This window comes from Hyla sarda, chromosome 2, assembly GCF_029499605.1.
Source record: "Hyla sarda isolate aHylSar1 chromosome 2, aHylSar1.hap1, whole genome shotgun sequence".
NCBI lineage: Eukaryota > Metazoa > Chordata > Amphibia > Anura > Hylidae > Hyla > Hyla sarda.
The window spans coordinates 196,495,357-196,514,957 of NC_079190.1; the positions used below are offsets into that span (position 1 = coordinate 196,495,357).

General features: G+C 41.0%; 1 protein-coding gene across 1 annotated transcript in view; it reads left to right on the forward strand.

Moving 5' to 3' along the window:
- Nucleotides 1–3,703: 3,703 nt before the first annotated feature.
- Nucleotides 3,704–19,601, forward strand: part of SLC9A4 (solute carrier family 9 member A4) — a 44,219-nt gene continuing 28,321 nt past the window's right edge. Inside the window, exon 1 of the mRNA XM_056560524.1 lies at nucleotides 3,704–4,150. Within this exon, the coding sequence (XP_056416499.1) occupies nucleotides 3,719–4,150 (432 nt within the window). The 5' untranslated portion in view covers nucleotides 3,704–3,718. The remainder of the gene's footprint in view (nucleotides 4,151–19,601) is intronic.

The following is a 19,601-nucleotide window of genomic DNA, read 5'->3' on the forward strand; positions in this document are numbered from 1 at the left end:
ATCACTTTATGGATTATTCTTGCTTCCTATGCTAAAATTGGTAAGTAGTTTACAATATAAATCTATTATTTCTTGCTTTATTTTATAATAATTGACCTCTTATAGACAGGCCTGTCATTCTTGTGTTTACAAAACCGCAATTTCCAACCAAAATTATGCTTTTAGAAACATTAAATGTTGATGTGTCCCAAAAGCAGGTGCTTCAAGGGTTAATTGAAAAGTTTTGAAATTATGAACATCTTAGAGGTTTTCATAAAGACCTTTAAGTGTATGTTCACATGCAGGAGATTATTGTACAGAAATTTCTGCAACTTTCCCATACCTCTGATGCTTATTACAATGCATGCATATACTGCAGAAACAGCCCCATTTACATGTATGGAAATTATTATAATATATAAAAATTGTATGAGTGTGAGTGTGAATGAATCCTTAACCCCTTTTATCTTCTTTATTATTAAATATCACTCTGACTTCTGTGTTCCTAATGTTATATACAGTACAGGTGACAAAACATTTTACATATATATATTACATATATGTGTGTGTATATATATATATATATATATATATATATATATATATACACACATACAGAGGACTCTTAAGTTACAATATTGATTAGTTAATATTGGAAATTGATTCTTAAGCCCCAAAATATCATCCAAGAATAGGGAAAAGGGGGAGGGGTTGTGCGCTGCCATGCAGTTCGGAGCTCCGCTCACAGCGTCCGGAAGTTCATTTCTCCGAACGATGTGTGCGGGCTTCCGTGTTCGCAGCCGCTGGGCGTGAAGTCTCCCCCGCCCCCTCGTGACGTCTCGCCCGCCCCCTCGTGACGTCTCGCCCGCCCCCTCGTGACGTCACGCCCACCCCCTCTACCAAAGTCTATGGGAAGGGGGCGCCCCGGTGGCTGCGAACATGGAAGCCCGCACACAGCGTTCGGAGTAATGAACTTCCGGACGCTGTGAGCGGAGCTCCGAACTGCAGGGCAGCGCACAACCCCTTTAAAGGGGTACTCCAGTGTAAAACATTGTGTTTAAATTAACTGGTGCCAGAAAGTTAAACAGATTTGTAAATTACTTCTATTTAAAAATCTTAATCCTTCCATTACTTATCGGCTGCTGTTTGCTCCACAGGACATTTTCACTTTTCTTTTTAAATTTATTTTCTGTCTGACCACAGTGCTCTCTGCTGACACCTGTATGTCTCAGGAACTATCAAGAGTAGGATAGGTTTATTATGGGAATTTGCTCCTGCTCTTGACAGTTCTTGAGAAAGACAGAGGTGTCAGCAGAGAGCAAACAGCAGCTGATAAGTACTGGAAGGGCTAAGATGTTTAAATAAAAGTAATTTACAAATCTGTTTAACGTTCTGTCACCAGTTGATTAAAAAAAACAGTTTTTCACCCGAGTACCCCTTCAAAGAAAAATAAGACAAATCTAGATAAAGCAAGTAAGAAAGATCTGCTGAAAGCTGTAAATCACTGTAGAGGACAGGACCTTTTTCAGGGTCCTGTACAGTGTACAGTGTCAGAAAAATAGTGTCCAAAAAATAAAATGGAGCCACCCTCACCTGTTGTCCAAATGAGCAGCTACCTTGGCACAGGTAAAGAGTAGAACATGTAGTACCTCCCAACACTGTAGGGAGGTGCTACCAGACAGCCAATGAGTGCATGCTCTTCATTAACACAGTTTTTTTTTTAACCAGTGAAATGTCCATTCTGATTGGTCAGTGCTTCCAGCCATTGACCTATTTTGCAGATCTTGACTGAAAATGGTTTCAAGTTACAATTATTCAGAATAGACTATTATAAAATATTGTTACCTAAAGCCATTGTAAGTTGAGGTACCACTGTATATAATTTTTTTTTCATAATTATTATAATACAAACATTTTACAATAATTATATTCAGTGAATATTTTGTGCTTTTGATATTGCAAATTGACGTCTTCCTTACATTTGATGTACTATTTCGCTATAATACTAGGAATGGTATATGGTGTGGGCTTGGCAGCTGAGCCAGTTAGATACACAGTGCATGCCAGCCCTGCTTTACAGCTGTGTCCGGAATGGGAGAAAAATCCAATACGGTCCATTTAAAGGGGTACTACCTTGCTGACAACTTATCCCCTTTCTAAAGGATAGGGGATAAGTTGCCTGATCGCGTGCAGTCCCACCGCTGGGGACCCCCTAGATCTCGCTCGCAGCACCCCGTTCTCATTAGGCTCCGGAGTGAACATTGCTCCGGGTCTGATGACTGACGATCAGGGGGCCGGAGTATCGTGACGTCACGGCTCTGCCCCCATGTGACGTCCCGCTCCGCCCCGCTCCGCCCCGCGTGAGGTCACAGGGGGCAGAGCTTTGACATCACGATACTTCAGCCCCGTCATCAGACCCGGAGCGGATGTTCGCTCCGGGGCCTGATGAGAGCGAGGTGCTGCGTGTGAGATCTAAGGGGTCCCCAGCAGCGGGACCCTGCATGATCAGGCAACTTATCTCCTATCCTTTAGATAGGGGTTAAGTTGTCAGCACGGTAGTACCCCTTTAATCTCCTAGTTGTCATGGTCAATAACAACTAAGGCCTCTATAAAGCTGAGGTGGCACACCTCCTGCACAAGAGAGGTGGCCCAGTGTAGGAGATCGCAGGGGATCCCAGTGGTCAGACCCCAGTGATCAAACACTTATAGCCTATCTTGCGGATAGGGGATAAGTTGTTTTCTGCCACAGATAGCCTTTAACTACTGAAAGAAAATGTTCATTATACGACATGGTGAACACTGTCTGTATGGAAATACTACATACGGTAACGTGAAAGATGAGCTGGGCAAAACCAGACAGTTTTTCAGATATAGGTGCGGAGGGAAGGGGATAACATCTGTTTCTAATAAATAGCCACCTGATATGTTATAAAAGTCTGGTCAAGGTTAAAGCGCTGGGACCTCCAATGATTTTGAGAGCACATTTTTTGTGATAATTGCTGCCTCATGTTGTACACCAAGTACAGGCCTTGGGCTGGCCTGATAAGTGATCAGCCCCCTGTGATTACATTGTGTGGGGATTCATTCAAAATGTATGGATGCAGCAGAGATGGAAAGAAACACTGCTACAATATTGCTGGGGAATTATATGTCCTCCAAAATTGCTGATGTGTTTCTATAGGGTACATTCACATGCGTATGTGTATGTAACCTTAAGAAAAGGCCAAAAACTGAAATGGTAACACACTTTCTGAATTAATGAAAAAAGTGGTATGTCCACCCAAATGTTGCCCCTGCATATAGGGAAGGGTGTTGTCTGACACAATGTTCTCACATCCCCTCATGGATGACTTAAAAGGGTTCTCTTTGATGACTTATTCTCATTGGGGTGCCATTGAAGTGAATGGGAGCTGAGTTTTAGTAATCCAGCTTGGTCACTACACGATGTACAGAGCTGTCTCCTTCTGGTTGTGTCCTCTGTGTATGAGGCCAGCGAAGCTCTGGAAATCTGCTGAACAGCTGATCTGATATCAATGTCCTAGGATAGGATATGTAAGCAATAAATTTAGCCTGAAAAACTGTTATCATACCAAAGTACAGCTAAACAAAACTGTGACAATGGAATGAATCATATCATTCTCATAAACCCCAAGTTTAAGCTGTTACAGTGTTATTTCCAACATTTGTATTGTCTTTTTATTTTTCAGGATTTCATCTCTATCGTAAGTTGCCAGCCATAATGCCCGAAAGTTGCATCCTAATTGCCATTGGTGTCTTACTTGGTGGAATTATTTTTGGGACAGATCACAAATCTCCACCTGCCATGAGGACTGATATTTATTTCCTTTATCTCTTGCCCCCAATAGTGCTTGAAGGAGGATATTTTTTACCTACCCGTCCTTTTTTTGAGAACATTGGAACCATTATTTGGTGGTCAGTGATGGGGACCTTAATCAACGCTTTCGGCATTGGCTTTTCTCTATATGGTATATGCCAGATTGAAGCCTTTGCATTAAGTGATGTATCTCTTCTACAAAATCTGCTATATGGAAGCCTTATTTCAGCAGTGGATCCAGTGGCTGTCCTTGCTGTCTTTGAGGAAATTTCTGTCAATGAACAGCTGAACATGATGATTTTTGGAGAGTCATTGCTGAATGATGGTATTACTGTGGTAAGTAGATATACAAATATAATTCGATAACCTCTACACAATTGTGCTAGGTGAATCCAACCAAATCTTGAATGACCATAGGCTAGGAGAAAGGATGGGCAGGCACTATTGCTATATGTGAGTCATGAAAACTGTGTTCCAAAATTATGGATATCATGGGTAAATAAACAGTCCTGGGGGAGGGGTGCAAAATCCAAAAGAAAAACAGTCCATAAATGCAAAACAATAGAAGCAGTGGATATTATGCACTCACCCGTGAAGATAAAAGCATTCTTTTATCGCTGATCCATTAAAAGCCTGGTGAAAGGGAAGGGGATCGCGGTCAGCATGAAGCTGAGCGGAGGTCCGGAGGTTATACAAACAAGGTGATAGTGCATATACCATGTGTTAGAGTCAATAGCAGGAGCAATACAGGGTGACATTTTCCGGTGATTGTCCAATGTGATATTGGACCAGGGGTAGGGGAGTTCTCACCCTAAATTGTCCCCTATCTTGCCCTTGTTGACAAGTGTTGCTCACCCTAAAAAAGGAGGCCCTACACCGGAATCTGTCTCTAAGTGTCCCTCTTTGTCCCTACGCGTTTCCTGCACCTATTGTAGTACACTCATCAGGATACTCTTGGACATATAGCATTAATGTATATATATATATATATATATATATATATATATATATATATATGGATAAGAATAGACATCCGTTAATAAATAAATATAAATATAAGGTCCTGCAAAAGAAACTCTAACAGTAGTGTACTGTTGTGACATAAAAAACAATTAACATAGCAGAGATCCCTGTATACATCTGTCATAGAGGTATTAGTGTATAAATGTGTATATAACCTCCTCATATAAATATACTGTAGACAAGTGTATAAAAAATCAGCTAGATGTTGATTGCCAGTATGGGCTACTCACAACCCTTCAGTAACAGTCAGGAAGATGTTTGAACCTGACAGCGCTGGGGTTACGTGTATAACGGCACAATGGTGCCTCTGACACCGGGATCTCCTGCTGTTACCACACAATTGTTGCGGGCTTAAATAACATTTGGTAAAGTGCTCAAACATATTAACTGTAACAACCAGTCTTTTAGTGGGCCCAACACCTGTGCCACAGGTCTGCCTGGGGAGGTCCGCAGCCCACAGGGTTAATCTTGTACCTGGTAGTAGTAATGGCAACTTTGATATCACCATAATGCTCAGAAGAATGTTTCTCCACAGCAGCCACATGCATGATGGGAGTAGTAGTCTGACACACATTGTGCTGTGCCTGGTATCTGGTAAAATCCCTCACCTTCATCTGCTTAAGAAAAAAAAGAAAAATGAGGTACTACAAGTCCTAGCATAAGACATAATACAGAAATCACAGACCTACAAATCAGCTTACTATGTACACATACTGTATATCCATTGTGTTGTAAGATGAAAGGCTCCGGGCTCTACCTGGAACGTCCCATGTTGAGTAAATAATGGTGCTGAAACTGTGATCACGCATTATTCTTGTGTCTAAGCTATTACTAAAAGGCATTTAGTTAATGTATTTTTCTTGATTCATACATATGTACTGGACTGATGGGGAACAATAGATGAAAGCAGCAATCTCATTTACAGTACTTAGTACATTGCCTAATGCAAACACTGAGGCTGGCATGCTATATTTGCAGAACTAGTAACATGGATCTTTTCTCTTCTCGACACCTTTGTGACTAAATGTTGGTGCTGGTTGTGCACATCTTAGGAAATTCATACATATACATATAATAAGGCGAAGAGGTAGCAGTAACACCCATCCTAAAAGTGAGCCAGAAAGTCATTGCTTTGGGTTAAAAACAACAAAGAACAAAGCGCTCCATGGTGTATTAAAAGAGTAACTTATCAGGCAACTTATGCGCTGAAAAAGGAGGCTCACCTGGAAGTGTTGTGCACCCACATACACAACAATGGTGAGCGCATGTAGTGTCCGCAGCCAGCCGGCTGAGCAGGAGGTGTATGGAGGCAGACTTCAGACAAAGGTGCCGGCTTTCAATGGCACAGGTCACAGAAGAAGCATGGATAGGTAAAAGCAAGTGTAGTTTATTCTCCCAGCATGCAACGTGTTTCACTGCAACAGCAGCTTCATCAGGCAGCCTGATGAAGCTGCTGTTGCAGTGAAATGCGTTGCATGCTGGGAGAATAAACTACACTTGCTTTTACCTATCCATGCTTCTTCTGTGACCTGTGCCATTGAAAGCCGGCACCTTTGTCTGAAGTCTGCCTCCATACACCTATTGCTTTGGGTTGTCTGGTTCCCTACACTAGAAGTTGCAGTTTTACCATTAGAAATTCAGCTCGAGGTAACAGAATTGTCATTACATAGCAATTTGCTGATTTTTATTGAATAGTTATTTCTGAATTGTCTTCCTACTATCTCACAGCTAAATTGTTATCTCCGTATTATTAGATACTTATGGGAGTAATTACAAGGTTCCCAATTTAGCTAATAACTATGCTAAGCAATTACAATGTGATTCTAGTTTCCAAAACATTTGTAGTACAAAATGGCAAAAGTAACAATCTTTTAGTATTGATTCACTAATTTATTTACAAAGGCTGTCTAGGGCATTATTCCTACTGCAATAACAGCAGTCTGAAAGTGCAAGGTCCTATGATGTAATCCAAGGCAAAAGAAATATATCGAGAACAGTTTGCTTCTTGTTATTATGTTATTTATTTCTCAACAAATAAATGAATCGCTAGTATTAGATATTAGGGATGAGTGAATCGAATCTGACGAATCCGAATTCATTACGAATTTCAGGAAAAATTTGATTTGCAACGAACGAATTTGATTGCGTGAATCGCTTCATTAAACTCCATTTAATGCGGTCCAGGCTCCAGGGCATATATAATGGCGGATCCACATGTCAGGACATGGAGCAAGGAATCCAGGGAAGGTGGGAACAAGGGTAGGCGGGATGACCCTGAATCACATGCAGCATGCAGGCTATAAGCAGCCAGCCACCCCTGTGATGTCACAGCCATATATAATCGGCAGCCATCTTGCGGCCAGTCACTTCAGCCTTTTATTGCAGAGAGAGAGAGAGAGAGGGACAGACAGTAGTGTATGTTGCACAGAAAATCATTTTTCCAGCAGTGATTCACCTCCCAGTCACATCAGTGTTCTATTGCACAGAGGAAGCACTGATATGGAAAGGAGTGAGATTGAGAGAGAAAGTGCAATTTTGGGCGTAGTAACCAGCGACTGTCTGCTGCAGCACTGTTGTGTACAACAACTGAAAAGCTAATGGTAGCCAGACAGTTAGGCTGAGCAGAGCACTAAAAGCATATTGTCCTCCAAAAGTGTAACCTGTGCTTACATCTAAGTGGTGTACCATTTTGTTCCTGTTAAAGTCTTAAGGGCCTTGATATTGTGAAAGGCCAGGCAAAAGTACACACCTGCTGGTGTTGTAGACAAATACTGTTTTAAGCATAGTGGAGCGTATTGCATAGTTAGTACGGTTGAAAAAAGACATAGGTCCATCAAGTTCAACCAGGGAATTGAAGGGTAGGGGTGTGGCGCGATATTGGGGAAGGGATGGGATTTTATATTTCTTCATGAGGATAATGTTATTTTGTTCCAGGAATGTGTCTAACCCTGTTTTAAAGCTGTTAATTTTTCCTGCTGTGACCAGTTCCTGAGGTAGACTGTTCCATAAGTTCACAGTTCTTATGGTAAAGAAGGAGTGTCGCCCCTTGAGACTTTTCTTCTCCAGACGGAGGGAGTGCACCCTCGTCCTTTGGGGGGGTTTGACCTGGAACAGTTTTTCTCCATATGTTTTGTATGGGCCATTAATATACTTATATACGTTTATCATATCCCCCCTCAAACATCTCTTCTCAAGACTAAACAATTGTAACTCCTTTAATCGCTCCTCATAGCTAAGATGTTCCATGCCCCATATTAGTTTAGTCGCGCGTCTCTGCACCCTTTCCACAGTGTCCCTTTTATGGACTAGTGCCCAAAACTGAACAGCATATTCCAGGTGAGGCCGTACCAATGCTTTATAAAGGGGGAGTATTATGTCCCTGTCCCTTGAGTCTATGCCTCTTTTTATACATGACAATATCCTGCTGGCCTTGGAAGCAGCAGCCTGACATTGCATGCTATTCTGTAGTCTATGATCTACAAGTACACCCAGATCCTTCTCTACCAGTGACTCTGCCAGTTTAATCCCCCCTAAGACATACGACGCATGCAGGTTATTAGTACCCAGATGCATAACTTTACATTTATCCACATTGAACCTCATTTGCCAAGTGGATGCCCAGACACTTAGTCTATCCAAGTCATCTTGTAACTTATGCACATCCTCTATAGACTGTACCGTGCTGCAAAGCTTGGTGTCATCTGCAAAGATAGAAACAGAGCTGTTAATACCATCCTCTATATCATTGATAAATAAATTAAACATTAGCGGGCCCAGTACTGAACCTTGGGGTACACCACTAATAACCGAGGACCAATCAGAGTACGAATCATTGACCACCACTCTCTGGGTATGATCCATGAGCCAGTGTTCAATCCAGTTACAAACTAAAGTTTCCAAACCCAAAGACCTTAATTGTCCTCCCCTCATACGTACATCTAAGTGGTGTACAATTTTGTTCCTGTTAACCCCTTATAACCCTTAAAAATTTTCACCTAAAATTACATATTATGGCTTATGTTTTGGCCACCAATTCTACTTTGCAGTGATATTAGTCATTTTACAAAAAAATCTACGGCGAATTGAAGAAAAAATGCCATTTTGTAACTTTTGGCGCTTCTGTTTTCACGCAGTGTAAAAATGACAGGTAGGTCCATACGATTAAAATGATATCCTACTTATATAGGTTTGATTTTGTCTTACTTCTGGAAAAAATCATAACTAAATGTACGAAAATTAATGCTATTATGTCCTGCACTCTGGCCAGACGCGTTGCCCACCCCAGCCGGCGGGGCTGGTATTCGCATCCCGGGACGCGCCCGCATGCAAATCCCACCCTGTCACTCACCTCCGCTCTCTGCTGCTCCTTCTCTGCTCTCGCAGCCCCGATGCGCATGCCCCCGCCTTCTAGGGTGCGCACACGCCGGAGCTCTAAGATTTAAAGGGCCAGTACGCGCTTACTTATTGTTTCCACCTGCACCTCAGTTATAAATTTCTTCACCTCCCATCATTCCCTGCTGGATCTTTGTTGCCTTAGTGCCCTAGTGAAAGCCTATTCTGTGTTTGCCCTGTCGTGTCCTTACCCTCTGCTCCGTGTCCTGATCCTGCTCCAGTGCCGCCTGCCAATTGACCTCCTGCTATGTTCCTGACCTCGCTCCACCGGCACCAGCCCTGACCTCCCGCTATCCAGACCACATCTTACCTAATTCCTCCTGTGCCTCACATCACCTCAGCCGCCTGTGTGGTCGAGTCGTGCCATGGATAGCGACCTGGGTGCCGCCTGCTGCAGTAAGACCATCCCGCTTTGCGGTGGGTTCTGGTGAAAACCAGGGACAACTTAGACTCCTCTCCCTGGCACGGCCCGTGTCATCTGCCACACAGGTCCAGCAGATCCTCTACTTCCGTGAGAGACCTGTCTACTGCTGTGAGTCCTTACAAATGTGTTTAAAATTGTCATCTTTTGACCCCTATAACTTTTTTATCTTTCCATGTACAGGGCGGTATGAGGGCAAATTTTTTGCGCCGTGATATGAAATTTTTAGCGGTACCATTTTTGTATTGATCAGACTTTTTGATCACTTTTTATTAATTTTTTTCATGATCTGAAAAGTGACCAAAAATACGCAATTTTGGATTTGGAATTGACTGTGCGGTTTAATTAAAGATATATTTTTATAGTTTGGACATTTCCGAATGCGGCAATACCACATATGTTTATTTTTATTTACTCAGTTTTTTTTTTAAATGGGAAAAGGGGGGTGATTCTTACTTTTATTAGATAAGGGGTTAAATGATCTTTCTCTAGTGGCTATAACACTGATCTTCTACACAGATCACTGCCATGCATTAACATGGCAATGATCAGTGTTATCGGCGGTCATTGCTAAAGCCTGGATTTCAGGCTTGGAGCAATCAATCGCCAATCGGATGTGCCGGAGTCAGGAAACGGACCCTCTGCTCACGTTCTATCTGATAGGGACATTGGAATTTCACCGTGATGGTCCCGATCAGCCCAACTGAGCTGCAGGGAGTGTATTTTTGTTACTTTAGACGCGGCGATCAACTTTGAACACTGCTCCAGTCTTGCTATTCCTTGTGAAGTCCTTTCTGTTTTTGCATTACCTGTGCTGGATAGCTGCCGACTGGATTACATTGGCCTCTACACGTGATAAGCATTATTGTATAACACAACATTGTTGATGTGGTTACACAACCAACTGTGGTAAGCAGCATCCAGCATTTTCTGCACCCCTTTCCCTGTGTTGTTTGGCTATGGAGTGCCTTTTCCTTCCCTAGATTACTCCACATCTATAGGCTCACAAACTTTAATAATGCCCCCCCCCCCCCCCCCCTTGGTGTCTGGTATGGTAAAAGTGGGTAGGTTGTTCACTCCAGGGACAACTGTGTCTACATCCTCAGGACTGGCAGGGGTTCCAGCAGTCAGAATCCCACCTATCTGCTTGTTATCCTCTATACTGTGGATAGGGGTTCACTTAATATTTTGAGAAAAATAAACCTTTAAATGCATATTCACATAGACTGCATGGTTTTTGATGCAGAAGCCACACCAATTTCTGTGCCAAACTGTGACATGTCCCTTCTTTTCTACATGGATACATCCTAAAGCTTCCTTTTAAATTAATGGGAGCTTCAGGGTCTAACTCCCCCATGCGCCCCATAGCTCAGAGAGATAATACAGTATGTGTCCACAATGTATAAATGTAGTGTTGTTATAATTGCCCCCCTACTTTTTTCCTGGCCCCCAGTGTACCCCCCCAAAATTTAAAAGCTGGAGACACCATTGAAAGGGTAAACCAGTCACATGTCTAAAGATGGAGCAAACGAACAGGAGTTTTCTTACTGTCAGGATACAGCCCAGCATTATTGTATGGTGTATATGTTTTACCTGTAAGGTGAACATTTGTGTAACCTTTTATTATCTTATACCGTATATCGCACAACAGGATTGTCCAGAATGGCTTTGAATGGAAACTAAACACAATTTGTCATCTGTGTTTAGTTTCCATTCAAAGCCATTCTGGATATTGTAGACACAGATCTACCCCTTAACACTGCTTGTCTAATTTACACTCTTGCTCAAGATTTACTAAGTTGTGCACGTCCTTTGATACCTTTTGCACAGATATAGAAACGCCCCCCTCGCTCTACCGTGGACTCCTTCTCTACCTCACACTTCACAGAGCTGGGGCATTTTCCCACTGTACACTGCTCACATAGCTAGAAGTGCCGGAGCAGCAGTGTGCGCCAAACAAAACTGTGCACAATAGTAAAATCATAAATCTTTATAAAGTACACAGAATGTTTTGGTTTAAAAAAAATATGTAATTTTGCTAAATAATCTGTCCCCTTACCCCTATATTAGTGTTTACCAACAAGAAAGCCTCCAAGTGTTGCAAAACTCCAAGTGTTGCACCCTGGTTGGTAAACACTGTGTACATGTACCAGAGATGAGTGTGTGATCATGTACATGTAGCAGAAATTAGTGTGCGGCATGTATATGGAGCAGAGCTGAATGTGTGCTTATGTGTATGCATGACCACGCACACACTCAGCTCTGCTGCATGCACACAATCACACACTTAGCTCTGCTGCATACACATGATCACTCACTCAGCTCTGCTGCATATACACAATCACTCACTCAGCTCTTCTGCATATACACAATCTCACACTCAGCTCTGCTTCATACACAGTGCCACACACATTTCTGCTGCATACACACAATCACACACTCAGCTCTGCTGCATTTACACAATCAGCTCTGCTGCATGTACACAATCACACACTCAGCCCTGCAGCATACACACAATCACACACTCAGCTCTGCTACATACACACAGTCACACACTAAGCTCTTCTGCATTTACACAATCACACTTTCAGCACTGCTGCATACACATGATCACACATATACATAGACCTAGCAGCCATACCTCCTTCTCCCTCTCTGCACATACAGTGGTATTATTAGCTGTATGGCGACCAGGGGTGTAGGAACCGGAGGGGATGGGGTATGGATCCCCCCAGGAATTCAGGGGGAGGTGACCGATAATGGTTTGATCCACCCACGCAGGCCACCGCCGCCACTGAGGATCCGGGACACTCATCCCAGATCCCCAGCAGACATCGCTGCCTTCTCCGGTATGTGACGCATCTGCAGCTTACACAGAGGAGATGTGTCCTCCGCCCCCACGCAGTACAGGCACCGATGACGTCACTCATCGGTGCCTGAACTTTGGAGGAGAGAACACGCAGGCCCCTGCTGCTGAGGAGATCGCTGCGTGGGACATCAGGTGAGCATAATTTTTTTTAACTCTGCATAAACCTATGGGAAAGAAGAGGGTAACTCTGCATATACCTTTGGGGAAAAAGGGGGGGTGTAACTCTGCATATACCTATGGGGGGGTTAACTCTGCATATACCTATGGGGAAGAGGGGGAGGGGGTAACTCTGCATATACCTATGAGGAAAAGGGGGGTAACTCTGCATATACCTATGGAGAAGAGGGAGGAGGGGGTATCTCTGCATATACCTATGGGGAAGAGGGGGGAGGGGGTAACTCTGCATATACCTATGGAGTAAAAGGGTGGAGGGTGTAACTCTGCATATACCTATGGGTAAAAGGGGGGGGTGAAACTCTGTATATACCTATGGGGAAGAGGGGGGTAACTCTGCATATAATTATGGGGAAGAGGGGTAGGGGGGTAACTGCATATACCTGTGGGGAAGATGGGGGGGGGGTAACTTTGCATATACCTATGGGGAAGAGGGGGAGGGGGGTAACTCTGCATATACCTATGGGGGGAGTGGGTAACTCTGCATATAGCTATGGGAAAGAGGGGGAAGGGGGGGTAACTCTGCATATACCTATGGGGAAAAGGGGTGTGTGTAACTCTGCATATACCTATGGGGAAAAGGGGGGTGTAACTCTGCATATACCTATGGGAAAGGGGGGTGTAACCTATTAGGAAAGCTGAGTGATGATTCCTGTGAGAAATACAATTACAGCCATATTTGTTTCACCCAGCTTTCCTAAACTTTGGAACAGCAAAGTTTGCCTAAATATGTGTAACCACATATTTAGGCAAACTTTGCTGTTCGGAAGTCTAGGAAAGCTAGGTGAAAAAATATGGCTGCAATTATATTTCTGCAATTATATCATATGTGTTACCACATATTTAGGCAACCTTTGCTGTTTTGAAGTCTAGGAAAGCTGGGTGAAAAAAATATGGCTGGAATTATATTTCTCACTAGAATCATCACTCAGCTTTCCTAGTAGGAAAGCTGAGTGATGATTCCTGTGAGAAATATAATTGCAGCCATATTTTTTTCACCCAGCTTTCCTAGACTTCGGAACAGCAAAGTTTGCCTAAATATGTGGTAACACATCTAACACTTCCTACAGGGGGAGTGTATGTTGTTACCACATATATAGGCAAACTTAGCTGTTCTGAAGTCTAGAAATGCTGGATGAAAAAAATATGGCTGCAGTTATATTTCTGCAATTATATTATGTGTTATCACATATTTGGGCAAACTTTGCTGTTCGGAAGTCTAGGAAAGCTGGGTGAAAAAAAACATGGCTGCAATTATATTTCTCATAGGAATCATCACTCAGCTTTCCTAGAAGGAAATCTGAATGATGATTCATGTGAGAATTATAATTTCTCACAGGAATCTGTAGCTATCCACTTACCTACCTATCTAGCTAACAACCAACCTAACTTTGAACATACCTAGCTACCTACTTAACTGCCTATCTACCTTGCTAACAACCTTCCTACTTTCTGATGTATTTTCCTACTGGGGGAGATCTACAGTGGGGAAAAATGAAGAGTCTAACATGTTTTTCCTGCAGATGCTAAATAGATGGTTTTTGGCTGGAAGAATCAGTCTGATCCAGATGCAGAAGAAAAGGAAAGAGGACATCGCTGATCAGAAATGACCGCACCTGTGAGTCCCTAGATTTAACTATAATCTCTTACAGTATATGGTATACAGATCATGTGTACAGCTGATATCTACCTTTATATTGTCCTGTATACAATCACTTATATGGTATACAGGTCCTGCAACAAAGTCGAAGGCCACAGCACCAAAAATTGAAAACTCTGCATATGTGCTAAAGAGCTGTAGTTTATTGGTTCCCCAAAAGCTTTTTTTGAGGAACAGATAAATGATAGCTCTTTTGCACATATCCGGAGTTTTCCATTTCTGGTACTGTGGTCTTGGACTTTGTTGCATGTTTGCTATACGGATACCAAACATGCAGCAAAGTCCAAGACCACAGCACCAGAAATGGAAAACTACAGATATGTGCAAAAATGCTATCATTTATCTGTTCTATCTGGATGACAACGGAGACAATGGATTTATCCAGTGCTGTCTCCTACTGCTTTTCTGTATACAGATTCTGTTTACATCTGGTATCTACTTCTTTATGGTCACTGTACAGGGAGATACATGTCTGTATACAGTGGTTTTATTCAGTAACAGTATAATGCATTAGTCAGCGACTGTGTGATGTAAAGTGTGTTCCTGATAATGCAGTATCATTTGGTCCTGTTATTGTTTATATTCTGGTATTATTGGTATGGTTAGTCTGTACATAGTGGTTTTTACTCAGTATGGCGGTATTATCCAGTCTTTGTGTGCTGGTATAATTTGTTCCTTCTATACTGATATTATTGGTAATATTGGTCTTAGTATTCAGGATTTGGTCAGTAATAGTATGGTGGTAATATGTATGGTGATTTTATTACTCATGTAGACTGGTTTTAATGCTTACAATTGTCTTCTTCTATAAGACTTTTACTTATGGGACTTATTTTTTGGTCTGTGGTCTGTAGTTTTTATCAGTATTATTTTTGTTTTGATGGGACTTTTTGATCACTGGAATGTGAAGTGACCAGAAATAAGCAATTAGGGACTTAGTTTTACTTTTATGTTTACAACATTTACCATGCAGTTTCATTAATGTTATATTTTAATAGTTCTGTCATTTCCACATACCAAATATGTTTATTTTTGTTTACACTTTTATTAGGGGAGGGACATAATCACTGATGTCCGGCATTAGCAATAAATAAAGAAGCGCTCAGCTAGTAAGCGTACTTCATACATCCAGACTGCTAACACGGCATACATGTACACCATGTTTCATCAAGGTGTCAATGGTGCCTACACTAACCCCTCGTCCTGACCTCACACACACAGCCTACCTCCACAGTCCTGACAGATCCTTATCCCTTGAATTCACTGCTCCATGAAGGTACCTGTGATGAGGAGCCGGTACTGTCATGCAAAATTGAGTGACCCCGCTCCCTTTAGTCCCTCCCTTTTATGGCTCCGCCTTTTTTCAAATTCACACCCAGTTACAATGCTATCCCCCTAGATTTGTGACGATTCCTACGCCATGGCTACAGTCTACACAGGGGCAATCTCCTGCTCTCATCAAGAACAGCAGGAGTTTGAATTTTACACAGTTTGAAGTTTGAACATTCTACCTCCTCATGCGGTTTTACTGCAGTGGTCCCATTCAGCTCTGCTGAGCTGCCAGGAAGTATTTCTGTATATTTTAGACCGGTGATCAGATTTGATAGCTGTGTCTAATGGGTCAATACTGGGCATCACCGCGAATGGTGAGGTCCAGTATTAGCCAGGGGTCACGGCCTCTCCAAAGTGCCAGAACATTAAAACTATTACTGGGATGACCCCGATTTAGATCAAAGGTTTACATGTCCTCGTGCTGGTTTATTTTTGCAGAATTATTTTGCTTCTTGCGCAAACTTTGAGCGTCTATATTAAAAATACACAGTTGATAGATTGAGGTATACTGCATAACTAGCTCTACCTTTGACTGTAACGTAGAATTCCAGATGTGATCTTCTATCAAAAATTACGGGGAAAAATACGCAAAATACGACATTGCGCAGTTTTTTTAAATTCAATATAGAGCCTGAAAACAGTGTATACATAATGATAAATCTCCCCCTATGTATTTATAATTAGGATCTTTATTATAGCTTAAAGTGGTATAAATTTAGATATCACTTTGTCTTAAGATAGTCTATCTGAGACAGAACATTTTTATGTATATATGTGTAAAGAACAAAGCAGTTGCAAGCAGTAATTTTTTTATGTAGTTCACATACATCCAGTTAAGACAAAAAAAAAAAAAAAAACAGCGCAGGTGACACTGATAACAATGGTACTCACCTTGTTCGGTCTGTTGCGGGGATCTCCTGTAATCTTCTCCGGTATCTTTGCTCTGGGCACCGGCTTGGGGCACGGACAGAGCTTAATGACGTAACTGCTGCTGCTTGGGACCCTGCTGAAAGCAGCAGAAGCTTGGGGCATGGGCAGAGCTTTGTGACGTCACCACTGTAGCTCTCTGCTGAGTCCCGGGTTCTGGGAACAGCAGCGGTTACGTCATTAAGCTCTGCTTATGCCCAAAGCCGGTGCCCGGAGCGAAGATATCGGAGAATATTACCAGAGATCCCCTCCACGGAACGGGACAAGGTAAGTACCGTTGTGTTCCTTGTCACCTGGTCAGCCTGTCGGTACCGACATGTTAGTGCAGGTGACACTGGTGACAGATTTCCTTTAAATCTACATTAACACCTGAAATTCCAATGCAGCAGCCTCCCATTGTCTTTATGGGATTAGGCTGCACCATCATTATTTTGGCGGGATCCACTCGGAAATGCAATGCTATCTATGGAGACAGCATGTTTGAGCGGTCCTAGCACAGATTAATTCAGTCAACGCCTGCTGTGCATAGAATGTCAGCCCGAAAATTTTCCCAGTAGATATTCTGCAGCATGAACCTGGACTTATAGGGGTTATTCAGGATTAGAAAAACAGAGGTAGCCTTCAGTGCACACATTGTTAGACTTTGGCTGCTTCTCTATAGACCACATAATTCAGCAAAAACATGTCCACAATTTAACATTTTTGTGAAAAATATGGCTCATTTTACACTGTTTAAACATAGCCTAAGACAAGTTTTTCAGCCACAATCAGGAAAAAAATGGGTAATAAAAAATTCTGTGTTTTTTTTTACAATTATGGCTGGAAAAGCGAGTGTAAAATTTAGTATGTTGCAAAATTTTATGCAGAGTAAACCTTGCCTAAGGCTGGATTCACAGTGTGGTTTTGTTTACCTTTACTTTGTCTTTTATACCTTTAAAAAGCATAACAATGCAATTGTTAACAGATGCTTAATCCAGATGTATTTCATACAGAAAAATCTGTTCCCATTTACTTACGTATTACAAGGTATACATAATGGTTTTCTGCAGTGAAATCTAAATCCTTGAACAGGGGTTAAAGGGTGAAAACAGTATAATGGTTTTTTGTTGTTGATAATATTTCTCTTTTTAATTGGTCTCAGTATACTGGATGTGGTCAGTAACACTATGATGGTAATTTCTATGGTGATAATATTTCTCCTTGTACACTGACAATATTGGCCTCTGTATACTGGATTTGTTCAGTAACAGTATGATGGTAATATATAATGTAATATTGTTACTTGTATACTGGTATTATTGGTAATATTGGTCTCAGTATTCTGGAATAGTTCAGTAACAGTATGATGGTAATATGTATAGTGATAATATTTCCTCCTTGTATACTGGTATTATTGGTCTCAGTATACTGGAACAGATCAGTAACAGTATGATGGTAATATGTATAGTGATAATATTTCCTCCTTGTATACTGGCATTGTTGGTACAATTGCTTTCAGTATCCAGTATTTGGTCTGAAAGAGTATGATAGTAATATGTATGGTGAAAATTTTTCTCATTGTATACTGGTATTATTGGTCTCAGTATACATGATGTGGTCAGAAACAGTATGATAGTTATATCTATAGTGATAATATTCCTCCTTGTATACTAGTATTATTGGTCACAGTATACCAGATTTGGTCAGTAACAGTATGTTGGTAGTGTGCATGGTGATTATATTCCTCCTTGTATACTGGTATTATTGGTAACATTGGTCTTAGTAAACTGGATTTGGTCAGGAACTGTATGATGATAATATGTATGGTGATAATATTCCTCCTTGTATACTGGTATTATTGGTAATATTGGTCTCAGTATACAGGATTTGGTCAGTAACAGTATGATGGTGATATGTATGGTGATTATATTCCTCCTTGTATACTGGTATTATTGGTAATATTGGTCTCAGTAAACAGGATTTGGTCAGGAACAGTTTGATGGTGATATGTATAGTGATAACATTTCCTCCTTGTATACTGGTATTAATGGGTAGCTATATGACATATATTTAGAGTTATAGAAGTACTTGGCATTGTAATGAATAGAAATTGCCTTACCAATATTAACAATATATATATATAATTGTAGTGGATAAGCTCACACTTTTCCCCCCAGGACTAGTCCTCTGTATACACGTACACATACTGTTAACAAATAATTCATGAGTGCTTTGATATTTAGATAAGTACCAAATTAATATTTGAATTAGCAATATGCCTTTCCTGAGGAAGGAATTACTGCTTATTTAGTGCACTGTTTTGCATAGTACATTCTGTTCAGTTTGTGTTCTTTGCAAATACAGAAGAAAAAACTATTGATTGCCTTAAAATATATGCTTGTTCTGTACAGATCTTTAGCAAAATTGATTTCTATATTGCTTGGAAACACAAAGATTTGCTTAAGGAAATATGCATAGATGGGATAGATCCATTTGTTTGTTAAACAGAAAAATAAAATGTACATTTTGAGGTAGTATAGATTGTATGTATGGCCTTAACTGTATGGCTAAATCGCAGCAGGGTTTGTGATTTTATTTATTTATTTTTAAATACTTTATTGTTTTTTTTTTTTGTGAATACTTTTGTGAACATTTATAACATTAACTAGAATAATATTATGTAATGCTATAAATTTGCTTTTGAAGACTGATGCTGCTATTGGTTTGAACGTTTACTATTATTAAAAAAAGAAGGAAAAAAGAAGGAAATTAATTAAATTGTTCTGTATTCTAGAGTGACTTTTTCTATATATGGCTTTTCAATAAACCAAAAGCAACAAAAACAAAGGAAGCCATAAAACCTTCTTCACAAATAGGGTTTTTGTAAGGCCTTCAGATAGGAGCATTTTTTGATGTTTTATTAGTATTTTTTTTATATGGTTTATTTCTTTATAGATGTTCAGTCAACATCTGACCACTGTGTTTTTTCCAAGGATTTAATCCCTTAAGG